General features: G+C 36.4%; 2 protein-coding genes across 6 annotated transcripts in view; one reads left to right on the top strand and one right to left on the bottom strand.

The window, feature by feature from the left end:
- Nucleotides 1-211: 211 nt before the first annotated feature.
- Nucleotides 212-18,176, bottom strand: CNOT7 (CCR4-NOT transcription complex subunit 7). 4 transcript variants are annotated; one of them, XM_027598945.2, is made up of 7 exons: nt 17,996-18,176; nt 16,193-16,407; nt 13,951-14,144; nt 8,820-8,981; nt 5,885-6,029; nt 3,488-3,598; nt 212-1,392 (listed from the first exon to the last, which is right to left on the bottom strand). In XM_027598945.2, the coding sequence occupies exons 2-7, from the start codon at nt 16,307-16,309 to the stop codon at nt 1,345-1,347; spliced, it is 777 nt and encodes a 258-aa protein (XP_027454746.1). In that variant the 5' UTR covers nt 16,310-16,407; nt 17,996-18,176; the 3' UTR covers nt 212-1,344. The 4 variants fall into 4 exon arrangements, with proteins under 4 accessions (XP_027454746.1, XP_027454744.1, XP_027454745.1 ...); XM_027598943.2 differs by having other exon boundaries at nt 212-1,892; XM_027598944.2 differs by lacking the exon at nt 17,996-18,176 and adding an exon at nt 17,501-17,754 and having other exon boundaries at nt 212-1,892.
- A 54-nt stretch (nt 18,177-18,230) lies between these two features.
- VPS37A (VPS37A subunit of ESCRT-I) overlaps nt 18,231-22,374 on the top strand; it is a 45,183-nt gene continuing 41,039 nt past the window's right edge. The window contains exon 1 of one of the 2 annotated variants that reach the window (XM_027598941.2): nt 18,231-18,669. In XM_027598941.2, coding sequence (XP_027454742.1) covers nt 18,545-18,669 — 125 coding nt within the window. In that variant the 5' untranslated portion in view covers nt 18,231-18,544. The remainder of the gene's footprint in view (nt 18,670-22,374) is intronic. The other variant, XM_027598940.2, reaches the window with a different exon arrangement.

Consider the following 22,374-nt stretch of genomic DNA (forward strand, 5'->3'; position numbering starts at 1 on the left):
GGAAAGGAGATAAAAATCAACTCTTAACATCTAGTTGAGGTATTCATAAAGAATAAGCTGACAGTGTTGAAATGCAGAAGGCTCGATTAAGAGACTAATAATTAGCTACAGTTAAAGAAGTTACTGAGTTCTGTTTAGCTGCCCAAATTAAAAAAAAAAAATAAAATCTCTCAAAAAAATATTTTTAAAACAAAATTACCAGTCATCAACATATATAAGAAACCATTTCTGAAGCCTTTATTTACAAAAGCTTTAAAAACAAACAATACCCTCTGTTTTGCAAATAACGTTTAAAAAGGACCACCCAGTTACAGCATTGTAATATCATGAATAAAGAATGTACAAAGGAAACAAACCAATGTGGCTAACATTTTAAGATCTGCTAGTATTACTGATTGAAATGTAGATAACACACATCATAACTTATAGTCTATCATTTCAGGGAAGAGTTAATGATTACCAAAATGTCTTCCTACACATGCTCTGGTCTGGTCACATATTCTGCATGGCTAAATATTTCACAGTCTCTTTTGTCAATATATATAAAATAGATTGCAAAGATATACACAAAAAAATAAACAAGCATTACACTCCTCAGGTAATTTTAATTAGCTATATATAGATAGCCATATATATATATATACACACATATATGGCTTTATATATAGAATATATTTTTGTATTTTGTTGTTTTGCACCAAATCTCTCCATTATTTATCTTTGTAACAACTATGAAAGCACAATTTTTTGTCTTCTAATTTAATTTGGTACAAAATATACCTAAAGACTTGCTATCTTTGGACTTCAATGAAATTGATTTGTGGAATCTACAAAGCAAGAGCATCGTTAAGTATGGCTATAAAATTTTTAAAAAATTAAAAATAAGGGTAAACAGTGACAGAATAAAAAGCAGATCAAAGGGAAGTGTGCTATCATAAAATAACTGCAGCTTCAATTATCTTGGATGCCAGTTTCCCGGCAGACATTAAACATCCAATCACAAGGGATCTTTCCTGAAGGGTGTAAAGCTGGTTTGAAAAATTCTTCAGTCACAGAGCAGCCTACACATGCCAATGAGAAACTGACAGACACTAGATGTGCTTGGAAGATTAAACACTACGTACAGAAACAGCAGTGACTAAGCTCCTCAGTAGTTTTTTGTCTTTTTTTTTTTTTTTTTTTTGTAGTCTTGCTGAATCAACCGTTTGCACAATGCATGTGCTATTTCCGTGGGTCAAAAACAAGTAAATATTGTATAAGGTTGGCAGATGGTCATTTTTCCAGCTAAGAGCAAGAAAAGCCAAAGTTTCTGATAAAACAGAGGATTTGAGTCAGAATCACTCTCTAAAGTGCAAAATTGATGGTCCACAATCTCAAATAGCTAAAATTTTCCTGCAGAATGGAAGGGAGACATGAAACAGGGAAATAAATTACAGTCAGTGCTAGTTAATTTAGGAAGGGGAAAAAAACAAACCAAGCCCAAGCAGGTGAAGTTTATCAAAATATTCAATATGATGCAGTTTTCCCCACTCTCTGTCACACATGCCTGCTAACAAGTATATTAAGGCCAAATTTAACCTGAATGCTTTTCTATTTATTAAGATCTGAGATAGGAATGGTCATACTAGTACTGAAAGGCAGAAAATAAAATGGGCTATGAAAAAAAAAATAGTATTATCTATTGTTCAAGGGATTCAACCAGAGATAAAACCTATATACAAGCTTGTGTATAGCTCAAATAAAAATAAAAGGACTATTTCATGTCATGACTGCTTGTTGGCTTCCTCTTCATATGCATTCCCTGTGCCATTCTGTACATAGGATGAACCAGAACCAAGGCCATACAAATGACCACAATATTTGGCATCATCAATATGATCTTCAAAGAACATCTAAAAAGGAATTTTGGGGAAAAAAAAAAAGATAATTTTAACCAAAAGGTACCACTGGTAACTTATATTTCAGCAATGTAAGTACTGACTGTTCATTAACTACAATGACAGCTCTTTTCTATGGTGCTCCTTTGAGGCCACACATTTTAAATTCAATGAGTAAGATTAATGTTCTCAAGAAGTACAGAGCTCAAGAGAAACCAAAGAAAAAGATTACAAAAAAAAATGTATAAACACGTGTCTTTCCTATTAACATTTAGATCAATTTTATGAGAGTTTGTAATCATGGAAAAATGGCAGGCATTTTTATTCCATTAATATAACAATACTCAACGGTGAAAATGAATGAATATTGCCAATGACGGGAAAAAAACGTTTAGCCTTGTAAGTAGCCTTGAGTCTACATGCACGGCTGAGTTGGCTGAAAACAATCAAACCCTAAACACGTTCTGGACAGTAAAAATCTGAACATCCACACTAGGTTACTATTCTTGAAGAAGCCAAGGAATATAAAGATGAATTTGTAGCAGAGAATCCACCATTAATTGAACCATTAAGGTATTTTTTAAAATGCAAAGGTGAAAATTCAAAAAAATTGTTTTAATTCTCTAGCATAGCACTGGAAAGAAGTACAAAACACAGTATTTACTTGTCATGAAAAGAACAGTCCAAATCACTTCTGAATCAATACTTGGCAAAACAACTATTATGCTTTCTATTATTAATACAATTGCTACAAGTTTTAAATTTCCAGATAGTTCTCAATCAATTCTTGAGTGTCTAAGAGGATATACTCAAAAGAATTCTACAGTTATATTTTACAAAAAGGAAAACTTTCTTTTCTTTGCATTTAATTTACAGTGAGGTATACCTGCATCTATCACTCCATTACATAAGCTAGGAGGAGACTTGGGTTCGTTCAATTCCACTCTTCCATACCTAGCTTTATATTCAGTACTGCCTCTGCCACTTAAGGGGCTGTGCTCAGTATGATTTTTGATTCAACAACTACTTCAGATTTACTTAACCACTTGAGAATTCAGAACCTCCTAGTAAGACTCAATCTACTAAAAAGCACTATATAAGCACTACTCTGCAAACCCTCAAAGTGCTGAAAAATGGCATTAGCAAATGGTATTTTACCAGCAGTTTAATGCCTACAAGAAGACAATGCCGGGGAAACCTAACATGTAGATTCCTTGACTTGGCAGCAGCAGCCCTGATGTGGTCCTACAGAAAGAATTCTGGAGTTCTCCCGCTAGTGATGTGTGTGTGTCCTTGGATAGAAGTTACTAGCCTCTGGCTTCAGTTTTCTCATCAAGAAATAGTATGGTTGGACCTATATGATTCCTAAGGTAGTTTAAACTGTTTCATTTTTCAGTCTATGAAGAAATCATTTTTTCACTGCCCTGTGAACTACATTTCAAGAGGACTTATTTTTGAACACCCATTCAAGTGTGTTGGACACAGCCTACATGCATCTCTAACCAGATCTTCATTTAATGAGCACTTATTGCCCAAAAACTTTTGCTGTTAGATTTTAAATGTTCTCAACCCAACAACCAACTGAGAAAAAGGCACTGATGTCTTCATACTTCTCTCATTTTGAAAAAGGCCATTCCTGTGAGCAATGAGTCAGATCCTGCTTGATGCTGGGGTCCTATCCGTTCCAGCTCTAACTGTTCAGCAACTTCCTGTAAACCACCCTAGAAGAAAGAAAACCTGCCTGTCAACACAGAAACAGTACAACGCCCAAATTCACAAGTTACCTAACCTAGGCACTGACCAAAACATAAATGGGCTTTAGCACGTAAAGATGGACCTTATGAAGAACAGGAAAAAAAAAAGAATGTGAATTACAAATTGAAGTATTTGTTGAATATGGGAGAAGTTTATAATTTAATAGAAAATGAGATCCTAATTGGGAAAATTTATCTTCATCATATGCTTTAAGGCATGTGACAGACAAATAACATTCCTAAAGTTTTGGGGGAAGCAGAGCCTATACAAGGGAACAGGTGTACAGGGGAACACTTATCAAGTACATTCAGTCAATCCATCCATCAATATAAAAATGACCATTGGCAATTCCTCTCAAACTTTCCTAAGCTTTTCACCAACTCATCTCTAAGCAGTTTATCTATATAATTTGTACAAAACAAAGCTATTATGACTAACCCAATCCTTAAAAATCCACTAAGTGCTTCATTATGGTTTTGTTAAAAAGAAGAGTATGCTGTTATAAGAATACAACTCCTTAGGAGTGTCTAAATATTTGCTTATTTTCATATTGCCAGGCTTAAAAAAGAAACATGAGTGTAAGAGAGGAAGAGAAAAAGAATAAAAGACAAAAGTAAAAAGGAAGGAAGAGAGGGAAGGAAAATAATGGGGGGGAAAATAGAAGGTAAGGCAAGAAAGATCAGGACAAACAAAACAGACACAAATTCCTCCCTAATCGTTAAGGCAAAGGAGACCTCCTCTGCTTCACAGCTTGAAACAGTGCTCTGCACAGACAGCTCTTACTTCTGTGCTAAAAATAACATGAGGATTAGGTATCATTAGCAGCCACTTAGGAGAGCAACAGAATAGGGGCATTCAGGATGGCTGACCGTAGGTCAAAAAGCACCTTGTCATTAACCTAAATCTAACACTGCAGCTCAGGGCATATTTAGAATATCTGGTGTACTTAGAAATCTTCCAATTTCATACACATAGTGAGCAGTAATTTGATCCTGTTCCTAAAATATGTCATCGTAGAGACATGTCAGATTTTAAAAAGCACTTCCAAAGCCAGATTAAAACATCTAGGCCATGGATTCTCAGCATGTAATGCTTTCAGGGGGTGGACTGAGTTTCTACAGTAATAAGGCTATCCTACTTCAAGTTCACTTGAGTCACAGAGAGAAGTCTCTTCAAATTGCATACAATCCTACTGCTCTTAGGTGCTACAAACATGAAGTAATCGTCCTTAAAAATTTCCTGTTATATGCCATATTCTCTAATAAGGCAAGCAAACTTTGGCCAAAAGACTACTTCTCTTCTGATTTTAAGTTCATCTGCCAAAAGCAAAGTTTCCTTATTCAACTCCTACATTGTTTCTTTCTGCTTAAAAGTAAAGCTCTTAAATTTTTACCATCTCCTAAAGTGTAACTTTATTTGCTAAAAACCTGGTAGGAAAAATGTGATAAACCTGATGTAGGTCCTACCAAGCAGCCATTTACCTAAATGTGCTTTTTAGTTGCAGCTTAAATACAAACACAGCTAGAGGAAAAAAAAAAAAAAAAAAAGCCCTTCTATTCCTTGGGAGTCTGTGCCACCACTGGTGAATTCGTTCTCAAACTGAAGGAGCACTTTACTTATTAAAGAAATGTTCCTTTTGAGAGAATTCATGTTCAGAAGTAACATTATTACACATGCATTCATCAGTGTCAGAATGTAAGCTCCTGTCTAGACACGACCTACGCATTTACAGTAGCACTAAGATCTTGACATCTTTTGGGCCAGGAAAAAATCTTTTAGCCATGTAAATCAATCCTAGGAACATGATCTATGACTAGAACCAACAAAATAATTTTTTTCAGGGAAAACTCTGCTACATTACTAACTACACTGCTGGCCACCTCCGATTTTATCTTGCATGGACAGACTGCACATGTTGGGCAGTGTGAACTTGCACTTCTGTGCATGAGAGCCTCGCTAGTCCTCACATTTTTGTGCAGGTTTATGATTTTAATCTGGCAAAGATAAAAATCTCATTCTTGGTTTGAATTTTGTTGAAAACTTATTCTGCCAATATATGCTGAAACTCTAAAAAAGGATTTCCTACAAATTATTTATGCAACAAAAAGAATCAAATGACCAGATAATGTAATTGCATTTAATATAAAACTTAAACTATGGCTTAAAACAACATCCCAGGCTAAAATCTTATTTATCAGTCACTCAGTCTAAATAGTGTGTAGATTACAAATAGCCACTTAAAAAAGGCTTACTTTGAGATTTTTGCAGCTCTTCATGAGGTACTTCACATCATAAATGACAGGAAAAAATAATCGAAGGATCTCAAAGAAGTCAAGTTCTTCTTCAGGCAAGTTAGAGTTGGTCAGGATTTTGATTAAATAGCCAAAGTCATAACCACTACAAAAGGGTTAAATACAGAACAGAGACATATGAATACCACAGAGATGAAAAAATATTCTGATACAGATTTTAAGTGAGCCACAGCTGTAGGTCAAAAAAGGAATCAACCACACACACACACACACACACACACACACACACAAAGAGAAAACAGACATGTTTGTAATGATAATGGGAAAATGCCATCATCTTACCAACAGTGATATGAACTTGTCACTATTCAGAGATATCAGCATACAGATCTATACTAGCATCTCAAGCCTGCAGTCACTAGATTATTATTTTGCTGATCTCTAAAGGAAGAACTCGTTAAAAAATTATCAAACCACCCATAGATTTTTTCAAAAAATTTTAAATAACTACGGAAGTGGAAAAATAAATATGAATGAAAATGTGGCTGAAGATGCCAAAAGGCAGCAGAATTGGCAAAAATAATACAACTCTTCCCATATTTTACATAAAGAGGTCATATGCTTCAAAACCCAGGGTGGGGTGCCTGGGTGGTTCAGCCAGTTAAGCGTCCGACTCTTGATCTTGGCTCAGGTCACGATCTCAGGATTCTGAGTTCAAGCCCCACACTGTTGTGCTCCACACCGGGTGTGGAGCCTACTTAAAAATTAAAAACAGAAAAACAAAAACCCAAAGAGTAATTCCCTAATGGAAGTATTTTCATTTCCTTAAATGATTTTATCATTCTCTTCCCTCAAAATTCTGTTCCTATCTCATATGGCTCGTCAAGATATACTAATGGAAATGCTGCACACGGAAGAAATAAAAGTAGTAAACACTGAGAACTACTATCCAGAGAATAAAACACCAACTCCCACACTTTCAAATCAAAATCTCCCATCTCTATTGTTTTTTTCCATAGCTGTGTATGTCCCCACGTTCCTGTGCCATAATTACACACTTTTTTCCCTATCTACTTTTCCTTCAAGGACAAGACGCCTTCCCCAAAGAGTCTAGCTCCCAGTGATTTCTTATACAAGCTCTTTTCTTGTACTACCCTTTAAAATGCATTATTGTTTTCTCCACTAGTCTAGTAGGAATCACATTTTTAAAAATATCTTAAAATCTTTTACTTCAAATAGCTTGAAATCAGTACATATTTGGTGAGAGATGGTATTAACGTATCTTTTGGGGAGATACAAACAAAATTTCTATTAATGTTCAGAATTACTTCTAATTTTAAAAAGAAAAAAAGAAGCTTTACCATTGAAGACTGTTAAGTAATAAGCAATTAATGGCAGAAACCTTTAAATTTCTGGTAATTGGCAAGGAAGTGACTTGCTATCTAACTAAAGAGATGTCAATACAGCATTTGCTTACTGTTAGTAAAAGACTATATAAGAATTCGGGATCTATAAATTTCTTAAACTAGTCTTTATGTCCTAGAAATAGGTTAGAATATAATGAAAATATTTAATGACATTTAGAATAAAATCTTAACATACCTTGACAAATACTGGAGTCTAATTTAGAGTCTACATTCTAAGAAGACATGAACCCTTTGTTTTTGTTCATCTTAATATCCCCAATGCCTAGGATGCAGTATTTGCTCAGAGTATTTTTTGAAAGAGTAAGTCATATACAGCAAAAGGACAGGACGATGCTTTCTATTCATAACCAGAAAAGTCAAAAAACCAAAAAACAAACAAAAAAACACCAAAAAACCCCTGAAAAACATTGCTCAACTAAAAGAGACTTCAGTCTTGTCTCCTGAGATACAGGCTCAAATGGAGAACAGAAAGAAAAGATGACAGGTGCCAATTAGTATGGTCAATACCTCCAACTCAAAAATTACTGCCTAGGACTACATCAGAGTTTGCAATATGAACAGTCCTTCATTATACTCATTCCAGAGGCCAGAGCTGGAAATTCTAAAGCATGCAGGAGACTCTAGTTTTTTAAAAAAATGTCTGAAATGGACCCAATATAAGAACATTAATAGAAGGCCAAATAAAATAATTCCCAAGGCCACTTTTAGTCCCTGTGCTTCCCGTTCATTTAGTGCACCTCAATAGAAAAACTCTTTCTTACCTGGAAGTCTATTTTTACAAAATGGAACTAATTCTAGAAATTCTCTTTAAGAATCCAGTTTTATTTTATAATTAAGAATTAAAAATGACCATTTATTGAAAATTTATTGTGTGTAAAACCTTTTACCAAAATGCTCTAAATATATTATTGGTCATTAAAACAAGTTATTTACCTAAGTGATGTCCACCTGATAACTCTTTAAAATAAATTAAAACCCTCCCCCCCACCCACCCCTAACATTCTCCTTGCTGTTTTTTTCTCCATAGCACTTACGAACATCTAACAAACCACAATATAAATTTCATCATTTACCACCAGAACATAAACTTTACGAGGATGAGGATTTTAGTATGTTTTGTTCACAGCTTAATTCCTAGAATCTTATACCAGAGTGCTTGGCACTGGTAGATATCAAATAAATATTTTCTTAACGAATGAATGGTTTCATTCTAAGTCCCAGAAATGTTAAATAACCCTTGGTAACATTGATTCCAAATGGCATTGCTGGATTTAAACCAAGATCTACTTTGTCAGCCTCTTTCCACTATGCAATACTGCCTCTCTCACTGGCTAAAAATGAAACACATACCTTTAAATTAACCCTTAAGTAGACCAACATTAGCTTCTTGAGAGGAGATTGCTACATGGCAGCCAGTTCCTTGTAGAACTAAGCCTGAAAGTACTGAAACAGTGGCCCACACCAAGGAAATGGAAACACAAATGCTATTTGCAATGCAATCTTTTTACCTATGAAATGATAACCACTTGACCCCTTCGCAGAGGACCACTCCTGATGTCATAAGAAGTTCTGCAAAGTACTGGGTCTCAATTCCTTCCTCCTCATGTTTTTTAAACTGGATGCCAGATGTTGTTAGTAGCTCTATAGAGTCCTGGGCATACATGTCCTCCCTGGCAGGAGAAAAAGAAAGACAACCTTCAAAAGTGCCATACTTCAAACAAACTGTTTTTCTCCCACTTACATCTATAACCTACAGTGCCAGAAACAACAACACTGAGGACTGGCTTGGGTCCAATTATTCCAATGTTTCACATATAGAAAGGAAAATACAATTTAAATATTGTATTTAATAAGCTTATTATTTTAGAAAAGTGTTCAGTAAATCCTCTTTCAAAACAGTCCAAGGGTGAGACTTTAATTTTTACTATCGATTCAATGTCATCAGCCTTTCACAAGTTAACTATATTTAACTGAGTTTGAAAAAAGGGTCTTCTACTCACCAGGAGCTACCACCACAAACTGAAAGACATGTTCTTTTCAGGGGCTTTAGTCTCAGCAGCCTTTTTATTGCTGCCAGATGGAGCTGTAGCCACAGGGGTGACAGCCTATATCCATCTCCCATGTCCCAGCAGCATCGGGAAGGATACCAAGAGGAAAACATCTGATGTGGCTAAGTTAAAACTACATTCCATCCTAAAGAAAAAGGAGTTTCCTCCTCTCACTAATGATGAGCCTTTCAAATGGCTCCAATAACCAGTAAAATGTTTAAAATGAAAGACTTTGCTATAATAGCAATAATTTCTTCTTCTAACAATCTTAATCCCAGAAAATCACCTCCCAAAAATCAAGCCAGGAAATCTAAATATAAACCAACACTTCAGGATTTTACTGAGGCCAAAAAGAAAGCCCTAATTTCTAAGCACAAACACAAAGGTATCCAAAATGTTAAGTTAAATTTAAAAAAGGATCAAAACAAAGGCATAGGTTTCTGAGAATACATGAAAAGTATTTTGTGCATTGCCCACTGGATTTTTTAATTTACTTTTTAAATTACAAGAATACTGGTTTCCACCATTTATTAAAAGCTTTAACAAAACTAAGCCAAAAGAAAAATTACGTTTAGGTGAAAAGGTGTTCTTACAGTCTAGTCTTTGGAAATCGGTCTGCTTCTAAATAGTCTTTGAAAAACAAAACATAATGTTGTATGGTGCCAGATGGTAAATACACTTATTGTGGTGAGCACTGCACATTGTACAGAATCATTAAATCACGTTATGCACCTGAAACTAATATAACGTATGTGAACTATACCTAAATATAAAAATTTAAAAAACAAACAAAAACTAGCCATTGGAACATCTAAAAAAACAGAGGGGAACTGCAATCATCACTTTAGGTCAAAATTTCCCCCAGGAAAACCCGTTAGGAAGGATATCTGAATAAATCTAATACTAAACAACAGATATCATTGGCCTTATTACACTAAAAATATGTATCTTAAACAACTAAAATCTCACTCATCAGGCTCTGATGCTCACATTGAGAGGCATACTTCAGCAAATTATAACCAACCCAGAGCATTAGATTCTTTCTCTAGGCTTACATTATTCTGGGCCATATACTCACTTTATCTTTATTTTAGTACACTCTACCAGAATGTAAGCTTTAAGAGGGCAATCATTTTTGTCTCTTTTGTTTAATGTCTATCACATCAAAAAACGTATGAAGTAGAACAGTGAGTACTGCACGATTTAAGTCAGAATTTCCCAAACTTGCCCAATGACAGCAATCATCCAGAGAGCTTACCAAAAATATGGATTCCCAGGTCCTATACCTAGACCTATTGAATCACAACATCCAGGAGAAAGATCTGGGTAAGTACCTCAGGTGTTTAATGATCAACAAGTTTGGTTTAAAAAAAAAATGCATAAAATGACTTCTTTTTCTATATAGTTCACATAACTCAATGCAGATTAAGCTAATGTACTATCATTTAAATTTCTTTGGAGTAAATATTTTAAAACTTGGAACCAATTCCATGCTTTATAATGCCCAACTCATTAGAAGAGAAAGCTGAAAGCTCCATACAAGTAGGCTAATAAAACTCTAAATACGATAAAGAAAATTTCCTGCTTGTAGGGAAACTCCATAATTGTTACAATTTAGTTCTCCAAATCAACAGACTGTCCCCTTCCCACAGTATCCATTTCAAGTTTTGAAATCATTCCCCACCTTCAAAAATCCTAGTACATGGAGGAATATATTAAAGGATGCAAATCTCAAAAAAGTAGTCAAAACATTGTTTAGTCAAAAATGTAAGGACTGCTGCAGGTGCAGGGATTGGCTTACTGATTAGAACAATCTGTTCAGAACAGCAATGAACAGTCATGTGATTGCTCCTAACACTAATCAACTACTGAAGTTTAAGGTGGCAAAATATCCACATATAATAACTGAACGGGAGTGAAAGCCACGTACAAATCCCTAAAAAAGGTTTTCCCAAAAAGCAGAGATACAAGGCTACTCAACTCAAACTATATCCTAAAAACAGAAACTAACTTAACTAGGTATGTTAAATCCAATAAATATATCTTTCACCGTTTTTTAAAGTAGGCTCCACATCCAACATGGGGATTGAACTCACAACCCCAAGATCAAGAGTTGCACTCTCTATGGACTGAGCCAGCCAGGTGCCCCTACTTTTTGACCTACCTACAAGTATAAACTTAGCCTACTACACAAATTGACATTTTTAAACACAGCAGATTAAGTATTTTACAATCTGGAAATGCTTTCCAACCTCAATCCATTCCTGGCTCACCATACATTTTGTATTTTAAAACATGCACCCTATATATTTAAGTTTTGCTAAAAATCATGAGCAAAGGCAAACCAGGATACAGACTGTCACAAATGCATAGATGGTCACTAAACTTAATATTTAATGAACTCAAACCAAGAACACTTAAGATGCTCAAAAAATCTGCAAAGACTATATGAGAGACAACATGAACAGCCTGCAACTCCATACCTGACAACTGCCTTTTAGTCTTCAAATACCTGTGCATTATCCATAAAACAAAATCAAAACTACCCTTTTTGATTCTGCTGTCTTTTCTACTTACAGTCCTCCCTGTATCTCCTCTCCTCTACCATTTTCCTTAAATGAGTTATCAGCTTCCTTTCTGTTACCACTGAACCCACAATCTCCTGTAATCTCTATTACACTATTAAAATGATTCAAATACTAATGATTGCAATCATCAAATTGATGTTTTAGAAATTCATTCTCATCTCCTTTGAGAGAGCGTTCTTCTGCACAGCTCATCAATATTCTACTTCAATTTTCATTTTACACATCAACTCCAAATTCAGTTTAGGGAGAATACATTGATCATTATCTAACAATCTAGCAATTCTAATTTTTGGACTTTGGCAATGGAGAGCAGACAGAAATGTTACAGGAACACTGTTATAAAGACCATGACCAACTTTCCTCAATACTATATCCCTGGCACCTAACACAGCTGCTGACACATTCTAGGTACTAAATAAAAAAGTTAATTTTCATCTTTCTTCAAAATATCCAAGATTCTATTCATGGTATTCTGTCTTCATATTAGGTAGTCCCAGTTTTATCTTCCAAATAATTGTTTCCACTTAAATAGTACATTCTACTATATCCTTCTCCTTAAAAATTTCTTCTTAGACATTAACATTAGTATAAATGGGAGCATAACCTGGTAACAAGTAGTCCTCTCTGTATAAGAAAAAAATGTCTTTCAAAGATTGTAATAATAAGGCAGTTGTTACCATAACATAGTGTTTCTAGAAAAGGAAAATATCAATTTTACCAAAATGGAGACATGCATGGGTCACTTCCTACTCATGTATTTATATCACAACAGTATCTCAGTTAAAAAAGTGTTCTAATGATCCAACTTGGGAAAAAAGTAACAGAACAAATGAAATGGTCACGAACTAATTTTAAGAATGGTTACCTTTTGAGAAAAGGATAAAAGACAATTTTCAGTGTTTCAGAATTACAATACTTAGAAAAAGCTTATTAACAGTTAGAATACAGAGGAGTACTTTTTACCCTTTACAAGGTTCTGGTGTATATTATGAAATCCAACAAAGTATAACAGAAAATGAGGCTAAACACAATGTAATTATAAGCCACAGTACTGTACCACTGACAACACTACTCTCTAAAATCATCAGCCCTGCTTTTTAGATCTTAATGCTAAATATCACATTATTGTACAGAGAATGGGAGGTTCTCACATTGGCACTACTGTTAATTGTCCCACAGCTTCTTTAACTATTTTTTGAACCAGATGTAAGATCATATTACACAAGTACAAGCTGTCAAACAGAAGGACACTGCAATGTTGTAACTTAATTAGAATGTATTAAACATTTCCCCACCTTAGAGTCAGTTTGTAAACAATCTGCTCTTACCCCAAAACACTAAACTTCCTAAGCTGTCAAGACAAGTAAGAAAACTGAGTTTCAACCTTGGGCTTGAGTTAGAATTCAGATTCTGAGCAGTTTCTGAAAGAAATACCAAGTTTAACGATACCATTACCTCTCCTATATGTAAGTTACAAGAGGTTTTGTGGGCTGATCAGGGACTGTAGCTATTATATAATTATATTGACTTGACAGGAAAATGCACCCAAGTTTCCAAGAAATGTCTTACTGCCCTTGACATGTAATCTACTCACAAACTGGAGTTTGACTGTAATAAAAAATCTCTTCACAAGAAGGATAATCACTACAACAAAGATGTATATATTTCAAATTGCACACAAAGTCTGAAAGTAAAACTAATGTAAGATTATTTTTTCTATCAAGAAGTGTTTTCAATACCCAAAGTTTTTCAGATTTCAAAAAAAGTGGCAGTCATAGTTTACAAACAACATCTTTAAAATTCAAAGTATTTGCATATAAAGTCTTCTTTATCCTGGCTCTTTCGTCCCATTAGAAGAAATCTAGTCTTTTGAAATGTTAGGTTTTAAACATTTCTAGGATAACTGTGCCAATTCGGTTAGCATTTCATTCATCATACTTGAGGGAAATCAATTCCTAAAATTAAGCTAAAACAAGTTTGGGTTATATTTATTTCCCACTTACGTCAAATTAAATTTAAAATTAAACTGCCAAGTTGAAGTTCCCGGAGGATATTCTCCTTGCTCATTCATAAATGTCAGTCCTAGCTGAATTATCTTTAACAAGTCTACATTACATCGCAATAGTTGGTACTGATAGTCAGCATTGCTCCTGAATTCTCCAATAGGTCTTGCAACCACACCTGGAAACTCGGTGTCCTGTAAAATAGTTTTAAGATTCATTATTTACTAAATGATCAAAACCACAATCATAAATTCTTAGAATAAATAATTTTTGGTTCAAGTCAAAGAATACTGTTATAGATAATATTCTACACATTCAACATATTCAAATACAAATTATCTTTTAACTATAGTGTTACCTTTTAGATCCATAAAATAAAACTCTACAAACTTCATGACTTTTTATTTTAAATACTGTGTCAGTAAAAAATTATTATGTAGAAGACAGGAATGATAAATGCACCAAGTACTCTATTCCCAAGGAAGGGAAAAAAATCATAAATTCATGTTTCTCAAGGGGTATGTGAACTATGCCCACAGTATGCTAGTGTTAAAACAAATGAAGAACTGGTTAAAAGGAATGGAAAATGCATCATACTTTCCAAGCATTTCTGAGACAAGGTTTTTCTAAATATCAAAACCCTCTTAATTTCTTGGGCTAAAATAGCACTCTCTCTGTACTTTAGAGAAAACATGTCATCAAAAATTGCATGATACCCACTTGTTCCTGAAGAATGTTATCATGTCTCTAATGTCACTCCTTATCATCTGAGAAATGATCACTATATATTTTTGTGGGATAAAAAACTTCTAATTATGGGCAAGTATACCTTTATTAAATAGGTTATCTATGTACACTCAAATATTCGTATTTTCACCAACCTGTACCTCCTCACAGAAGTACATTTATTTGCATTAAAAATACTGAGGCGGGCGCCTGGGTGGTTCAGTTGGTTAAGCGACTGCCTTCGGCTCAGGTCATGATCCTGGAGTCCCAGGATCGAGTCCCACATCGGGCTCCCTGCTCAGCAGGGAGTCTGCTTCTCCCTCTGACCCTCTTCCCTCTCGTGCTCTCTATCTCTCATTCTCTCTCTCTCAAATAAATAAAATCTTAAAAAAAAAAATACTGAGGAAATGATACTATATCACTTTAATTTTAAAATTCAAACTGGGAAGCTAAGAACAAAATCTGAATACCAAATCCCTATGAAACAGTAAAGAAATTAAAACTCTAAATTCAGTCCAACTCAACAACCACTTTACTGGATATTTTGTGTTATGCTAGGTGTGTTGTGGGAGAGAAAGGATGACTACGACACTAACCCCTTGCTTAGCGGAACTTACAATATGGAAAACAATTAAGTAACTATAATAGATGTAAAAAGTACAGCAGATGAAGCAGCAAAATAATTAACTGAATAGATGGTCTAGGTAGATTGAATACTAAATGCAAAAGCAGAGATGCTTAACAGCAGTTGTGTTCATCCAACTCCACTGATGATTAAAACAAATGACAAAAACCCTGCAGATTAACAATGTTCCACTGGGAAATCTGATTTTTTTTTTTTTTTTTTTTTTTTGAGAAAGACATGCAGGAGCTCCCTAGCTTCTGTGCGTTCATCTGGTATTATCAGTCAAGCCTTAAGTGTTGCTGGGAGCTGACCTGGCACTCACAGCTATGTTCTAATGTTCTGTTGTTGAGTATGAATAGTTTCACACTTCAACATCAGACAAGACCACTCTATAATTGTGACTGAGCATAGACAAAAACATAAACATTGTCCAAACCACAAAAATGATCAAACATCCTTCTATCTTGGCTAATGTTAAGTAACTGTTGCTTCTTTATAGCTTTAGTCTCACTGTAGTCTTCTCTCATTCAAGACTTATTAAGATACCCTGTTATAGAATTACCCCCCTTCTCAACAACATCCAATTCAGAGCAAGGCCCTGCTTCCTTAATCCCTCCCTAAAACCACCTGACAGAAGCCCAAATCCTAAAAGTCTTTTCTAACACTCTTACTCAAATGCCCCATGGTTCCAGTGGTATGCCTTTTCCCTCCCTCCAATGAGTAATAAACCCAATTTGTCACACTGCGTGGTGGTGATCTCTGATTGGAGGACACTGACAAAATTTTCTTTTTATAATTTAATCTCTCTACCAAATGGATTGAATTCAAGACTTTTAAAATTCCTCTTCCCCTTTTATCAGAAGCATCTTAAGGATTTGATGATAGGCATACCATAGCAACGTAATTATATTTTCTGATAACTTGACGAATTTTCTTCATCTCTTCATCCAGGTTGCAAGCCCAAACTTCACAAATTCTTTGGCTATGATCTACAGTTGCTGCTGGCATAGTGAGGGCACAAGAAGTCTAGATGCCAAGCATCAAAATGTTATACTTGATTGAAGATTTGTTTGTTTCATAAAATACTTTATCCTTTATTTTTGTACCTGTCAAAATAAAAACCAGTGATAATAGAAATATGAATCATAGAAGAACTGAATTGATACAAACCTAAAAGATTATTTATTCAAAGTCCTTGATTTGTAAGAAAATCAGTTTGGGAAATGACTTGTCTAAAGTCACACATCTGATCAGTAGGAAAAAAAGAACTGCAACATAGGTTTTCTGGTTCTAATATCAATGTTAAGTAAAAACAGTATTTTTTATGTGTACATACTAATCATGTTTTAAAAATTTAACATTAAAGATTGCTCTGAATTCAACTCACTCTCTAAATAAAACTTTATAAAGATATCTATTTCCACATAGAAAATGAAAAGTTAAATAGTGATATAATGTGACGGGATCAGATATTATTAGGACAAAGGTAATATTTGCTTTTACTAATTAACAGAACATTCAAAATCTGACTTGATTACAAAATCTACTTTAGTGGCATTTATTCAAGTCCGATTAGAAGGGACTTTTTAGTAAACCAACAGCAACAACAATAAAAACCCAGAAAAGGCTCTTTCTGAAAAATAAGTAACAGCCACAGAAACTGTTTGAATGTCCATAACTGCAGGAGGGAGAAAGGAAGCAATAGAGTGTATGCACTTCAAACTATTTCTAATTTCCTAAAAACCTGAGCGTAAACATACATCTATTGTTTCTGGTCCATAAACAGAGTATCATGCCCCATAAAGAGTACAGACCAACATTTTGATTCTTGGACAGAAAAATTCCAAATGCTCCTCCAGTTTTCACAGAAGTTTGAAAAAATCCTAACAAACAAGGGTAAAAAAGGGAATTATGATACCCCCCCAAACACTTCAGTCACAAATGTAACCTCAAGTCCTCTAAGAACAGAAACCAAAGATCTAGGGAACCCCTCCCATATTACCCTCCCCACTCCGCTAAACACACACACACACACACACACACACACACACACACACACACACACACACACACACACACACACACACACACACACACACACACACACACACACACACACACACACACACACACACACACACACACACACACACACACACACTTTAGAAAAACCCTGTAGCTTAACATTGCTTTTTCCACCTCTCTCTCTACTACAATTCCAGAAGCCCCGACGAGGCACCAGATGCCTTCTCATTACTGGAGATACAATCTCCGTACTGCAGGCTCCCAAAAAAACGAAGACAGCACAGAGCCACGCAAGTCATAGATAACTCTCTTCCCTGGCAGAGGGCCAGCATGAAGGTGCTTGATAACCATTTACTGGAGCCAGACTGACTCCCAAGCACTGCTGCAAGAAGAAATACGAGGAGCTGAGGATCTAGGCCACCGCCCTCCACTCCCAATTTCCGTCCAACAACGTCGAAGCCCCAGGTACAAAGCCTTTACGTCATCAGCCCGCGCCACCCCCTTGACATACCCTCAGGCCGTTACCCTGCCCCCCTCCACCCGCCGCCGAGCTCTTCCTCCGCCAGCCGCGTTCCAGCTGGCGCCATCGCTCACCCTCTGAGGTTCATCGTTCCCGCCCCCTTTCTACTTCCCCAATCCGCCCCTCCCCCCGGCAGACGCAAGATCTACTTGTGTCGCTGAGCCCGCGCTCCTCCTCCTCCTCCTCGCCATAGAGACAGCAACCAGCGGCGGTGGCGGTGGCGGTAGCGGCGGCAGCAGCGGGTGCCCCATAGACACCTCACGCCCAGCAAGGGGGAAAGGGGAGCCGGGGCTGCGCCGCACCGTGCTGCGCCGTCGCTTCTCTCACGTCCTGGCGGGGGCGCTAGGTGATGACGCGACACGCAGAGGGGGCGGAGCACGCAGGTGACGGAAGCAGGGTTGGTGGAGCGTTTGACGGTCAGGCTGCCTCACTGACTGGTTTGGGCGTTGGGACCGTGAAGGTAGAGCTGCCCGTCCCGGTCGGCTACTTTCCTCTCTCTTGCTGCCCACAGTCGTAGTGTTTCGCCCAGGACCCAAGGACCCCTCAGCCGGGCTTGCTTAGAGAAGACGCGGTTCCCCAGCACTTGGGACCCGGGCGCCTCGGACGGCTCCTCCTGTCGCTGGGGAACCGCCGGGTTGAGCAGCTGGGAGAAGCAGGCCAGAGCCTTCCAGGGCCTCGGGCCCGGGGACCCGTGGAGGATGAGCTGGCTCTTTCCCCTGACCAAGAGCGCCTCGTCCTCCGCAGCTGGGTCCCCCGGTGGCCTCACCAGCCTCCAACAGCAGAAGCAGCGCCTCATAGAGTCCCTCCGGAATTCACACTCCAGGTGACTGGTCGCTACCTCTCCGACCGCAGGAAAAAGTAGGGCGGGAGGGTGGGCTGGTCATAGCCTCACGTAGCTCCTCAGGCCTGCTGCCCGCCAGCTGCCTCCTTTTGACATACCTCCCTTCGTCTTGGGTCACACGCTTGCTCTTCTATCCCTGACCCATGTTCAGGATTTTTCTCCGGATCCTTTCTCCCTCCCTCTTGCCTCACCACGGCTCAGCTCTTCCAATTCTGAGTTGTTCATCCCTCCTGACACATCACTTCTGGCTGTAATCTGTCTAAGGGTCTGTATCCAGTAGCCCTTGCTTTGCTCTCCTTCCTCGCTAGCCTTTCCCTTTGCCCATCTGATTGCCACATTAGCAGAATTGTTAAAGTACTGTACTTGGCTAAAACGAATTGTACAGAGTAAACTCCAGGTTTCACAGAGTGTAAAATTTGAGGGGGGGGGGGAGTTGTAACATGAAAGAGAAGCCAGAGGTTTTATCAGTGAATTCTTTTTGGTTGGGAATGACATACTCAATCTTCTTAGGTCTTTTAAGATTTACCCGGTTCCAACAGCCTCATCTCAGTCTGGCAAACTACTAGTCTCTACATCTCTCACTTTATTATTCTTATTCCCACACCCAAGAATTGCCTTATATTCATGTTAATCTGTTGTCTTCTTATGAGTTGTTCATTTTCAGCATGGTCAGGTTAGAAATATGTTGCAATTCAAATTATTTCAAATTATTTACTGTAAACTTCAGCCTTTTATATTGCAAATCTTTGTGGCTTCTAATGGTTTACAAAAATTAGAACTGCCTCCTTTTATGGATTATGCAAGTTTATTTACTTAACAGTGTCACAGCATGTCTTTGTAAAGATGCCAAAATCAGTCAACCCTCTTTTTTTAAATAGACTTTTCAGACATTTCAAAAACATATATTATGAGACTTTAATTCCTGTTGAATGAACTATTGGGGACCATTTTATCTGTTACTTTTAATAATTTTTCCCAAGCAAGTAAGTTACAGTGTAGAATAGTTTTAAATTAAATATGTTGTTAAAAGAAAAATTCACTGCAAAGTTAGTATGGCTAAAACAAGGATTCTTGCTGATTGAACTTCAGATGTTTCTTGATTCTTTGTCTCAATTCTGCTTGTTTAGAACTTTCAAAAAGCTGAAAATTTATGGTATTTAACAGAAGAGTGGCGTGCTATTTGTTTTAATGATGGCTTTCTTTCTGGAAAATTAAGTTCACAGAGTTCTCCAAGTCAATCTTACTCTTCCTTTTTTTTCCAAGTCAGTTTCATTCTAAATAATGTTCTGTACTCACCTGTAAGAGCTACTCTTACAAGATATGCTTATAAAATAAGTTGACTCATTTTGAACAAGCATAACAAAAGTTTGTCTCCTTAGAAGGTATCAGCTTGGAAGATTGTTTATATACTGTACTAGTGCTAGTATAGCCAAAATACTTTTTAGAACCACACCTTTGGAATTAATTGCTTTTAAGCCTTTAGTATATCCTGTTAAATATTCTCACTGCTGGCAAATTTTTATTCTTTAAGATTGGAGTTGAACTTTTTAAATACGCTAAAGCCTTTTACTGCTAAGGTTAGTAAATGAGGGAAGTGACTGATCTGAAATTTCTTGTGTGTTTTTTTGGCCTCCCAAATAAGGTGACATTCTAAAACAAGAATTGCTAATCTAAGAAGTTCCGGAATTGGCTTAAGCTTTAAAGGTTTTTTTTTATAAAAATACTTGTAGTTTTATTTTATTGAAATATTTCACATTTATAAACTATACTTGGATACTTTTGGAGACAATTAGGTCATATACTTTCAGTTTTCAAGGAATGGTACAATGCCAGAAAAAAAGTGTCATCCATCTATTCTTGTTAAATCTGCCATTTGAACTCATGACATACATTTTGAAGGTAGCTGGTAAAAATGATCTATGTATGCAGTATATGATAATATGTTGCTTAGGTAGCCAAATTTCAGTACTATAACTTTAAGATTGTTGTGCAGTAAGACACCATGATTGGTGATTTTGAAGGTGCATTCTGCAAAAGTTGAAAGAATATTTCAGATGATATTTTAATGAATAATATAAAACTTCCTAAATTATGAGTATCCATATCTTGTTGCATGGGACCCACTTCCCTGATGTTTCATACTCTATCCCTTTTTCAGATATAAGGTCACTCATACACACTCAAACAAGCTCGCTCTTAGCAACGAAAGTATTCAAATTCTGCCCTCCTCAGGAACCCTATTCTCTCTTATACCTTCCAATTCTTACCTTTTTTAACTCCTTATATTAAAAAAATTCCATTTAGGAACTAGTCTGTGTGATTCCCTTCCTTAAATAAATGTAAACTCCTTTTCTAAGGAGTTTATTAAGAAATTATTAATTATTAAGAAATTATTACCTCATCTTTATCAGGTCCTTCCTAAAGGTTAGCTGAATTTTATGTGTGTTTCCTCATGTTAATCTTACTGGTAGGCAGGGCAAATGGGAAACTGTCATAGATGACAAACAAAAGTTTTAACCAAAGCATAACATGTTTGTCAACTATGAAAATAGAAACTGGAAGTTATGTAAACTAGGCTCAAGGAATATATTCCACCTTCTGAATAACAGTCATCACAATATTCAGTTTACCACTAACATTTCTGTCTTTGGGGGCAGGAGTAGAATTAGTTCTGTTGTTTCTTCTGCTTCCTAAAGAAGTTCACTTTGAAGGACACTCTTGCTTTCCCACCCAAATCCATTTTCCCTGACTTCTTGAGAGAACACCAGTTTTTATCTGGGTTCCCAGTATGCAGAATGATATACCTGAGGGAGGCCGTACTCAAATAATGATTGTTTACGGCAATCATTCACTGCCAGTTATCGTGGAAGCAGGACTCTTGACCTAAGCTTCTTCAATGGGAGTTGGAGGAGAAATCTGCTGGGGAGCTGCTCAAAACATTTTTTGAATAGAGATGTTCGAAAGGAAATTCTTCTTTCTTGGATATTGTTACATGGGCCATCTGGAATGGCTTGGATCATGAAAAACAGGCTGACTACTAAATGTGGTAAGAGTAGAACAATGGAATGTCCATGATAATATTGTGAAATTGAATTAACCAGCTTTGGAACCTTTGATGCCTCTGGACTTAGTTCTTTTTAAGTTCAGTAACCCCTCATGCTGTTTAAGCCACTTTGAACCTGGGTTTTCAATTACTTGCAATTGAAACTATCCCAAGTGATACTCACTTATCCCAATATTTAAAGATTCTTCAGAAGTGAAGCTGTTATTTCCCTGCATTGTACTACAATCAGAAAATACTAAAAACTGATGTTCTTAACAGTTAACCATTCTAACTATCCTGGTTTCTCCTCTCTTAAGTTAATTAGCTTCTTTTATTTCCTTAGCTCTAAAACAGTAACCTGGAGCTGTGTTGGGAATGGTAATTAACTATGTAAATTCAAAGTTTTACAAATAGTAATCTTTATTACATTTTACTTAAGGGTATCAGCTCTCTCAAGTAAAGGACTTCTGCATTCATTTTAATAATTACATAGTAAATCTGTGCTATTTTTATTTTATATTTAATAAGGAAATCTAATTTGGGAGTTATTATGTTTGTCAGAATTGCTTTTTTCTCTTTCAGTCTAGTACAATGAATAGTCTCCATGAATAGTCTTAATGAAAGAGGCTCTGAACCAGAAGTTA

This window comes from Zalophus californianus, chromosome 2 (assembly GCF_009762305.2).
Source record: "Zalophus californianus isolate mZalCal1 chromosome 2, mZalCal1.pri.v2, whole genome shotgun sequence".
NCBI classification, from domain to species: domain Eukaryota; kingdom Metazoa; phylum Chordata; class Mammalia; order Carnivora; family Otariidae; genus Zalophus; species Zalophus californianus.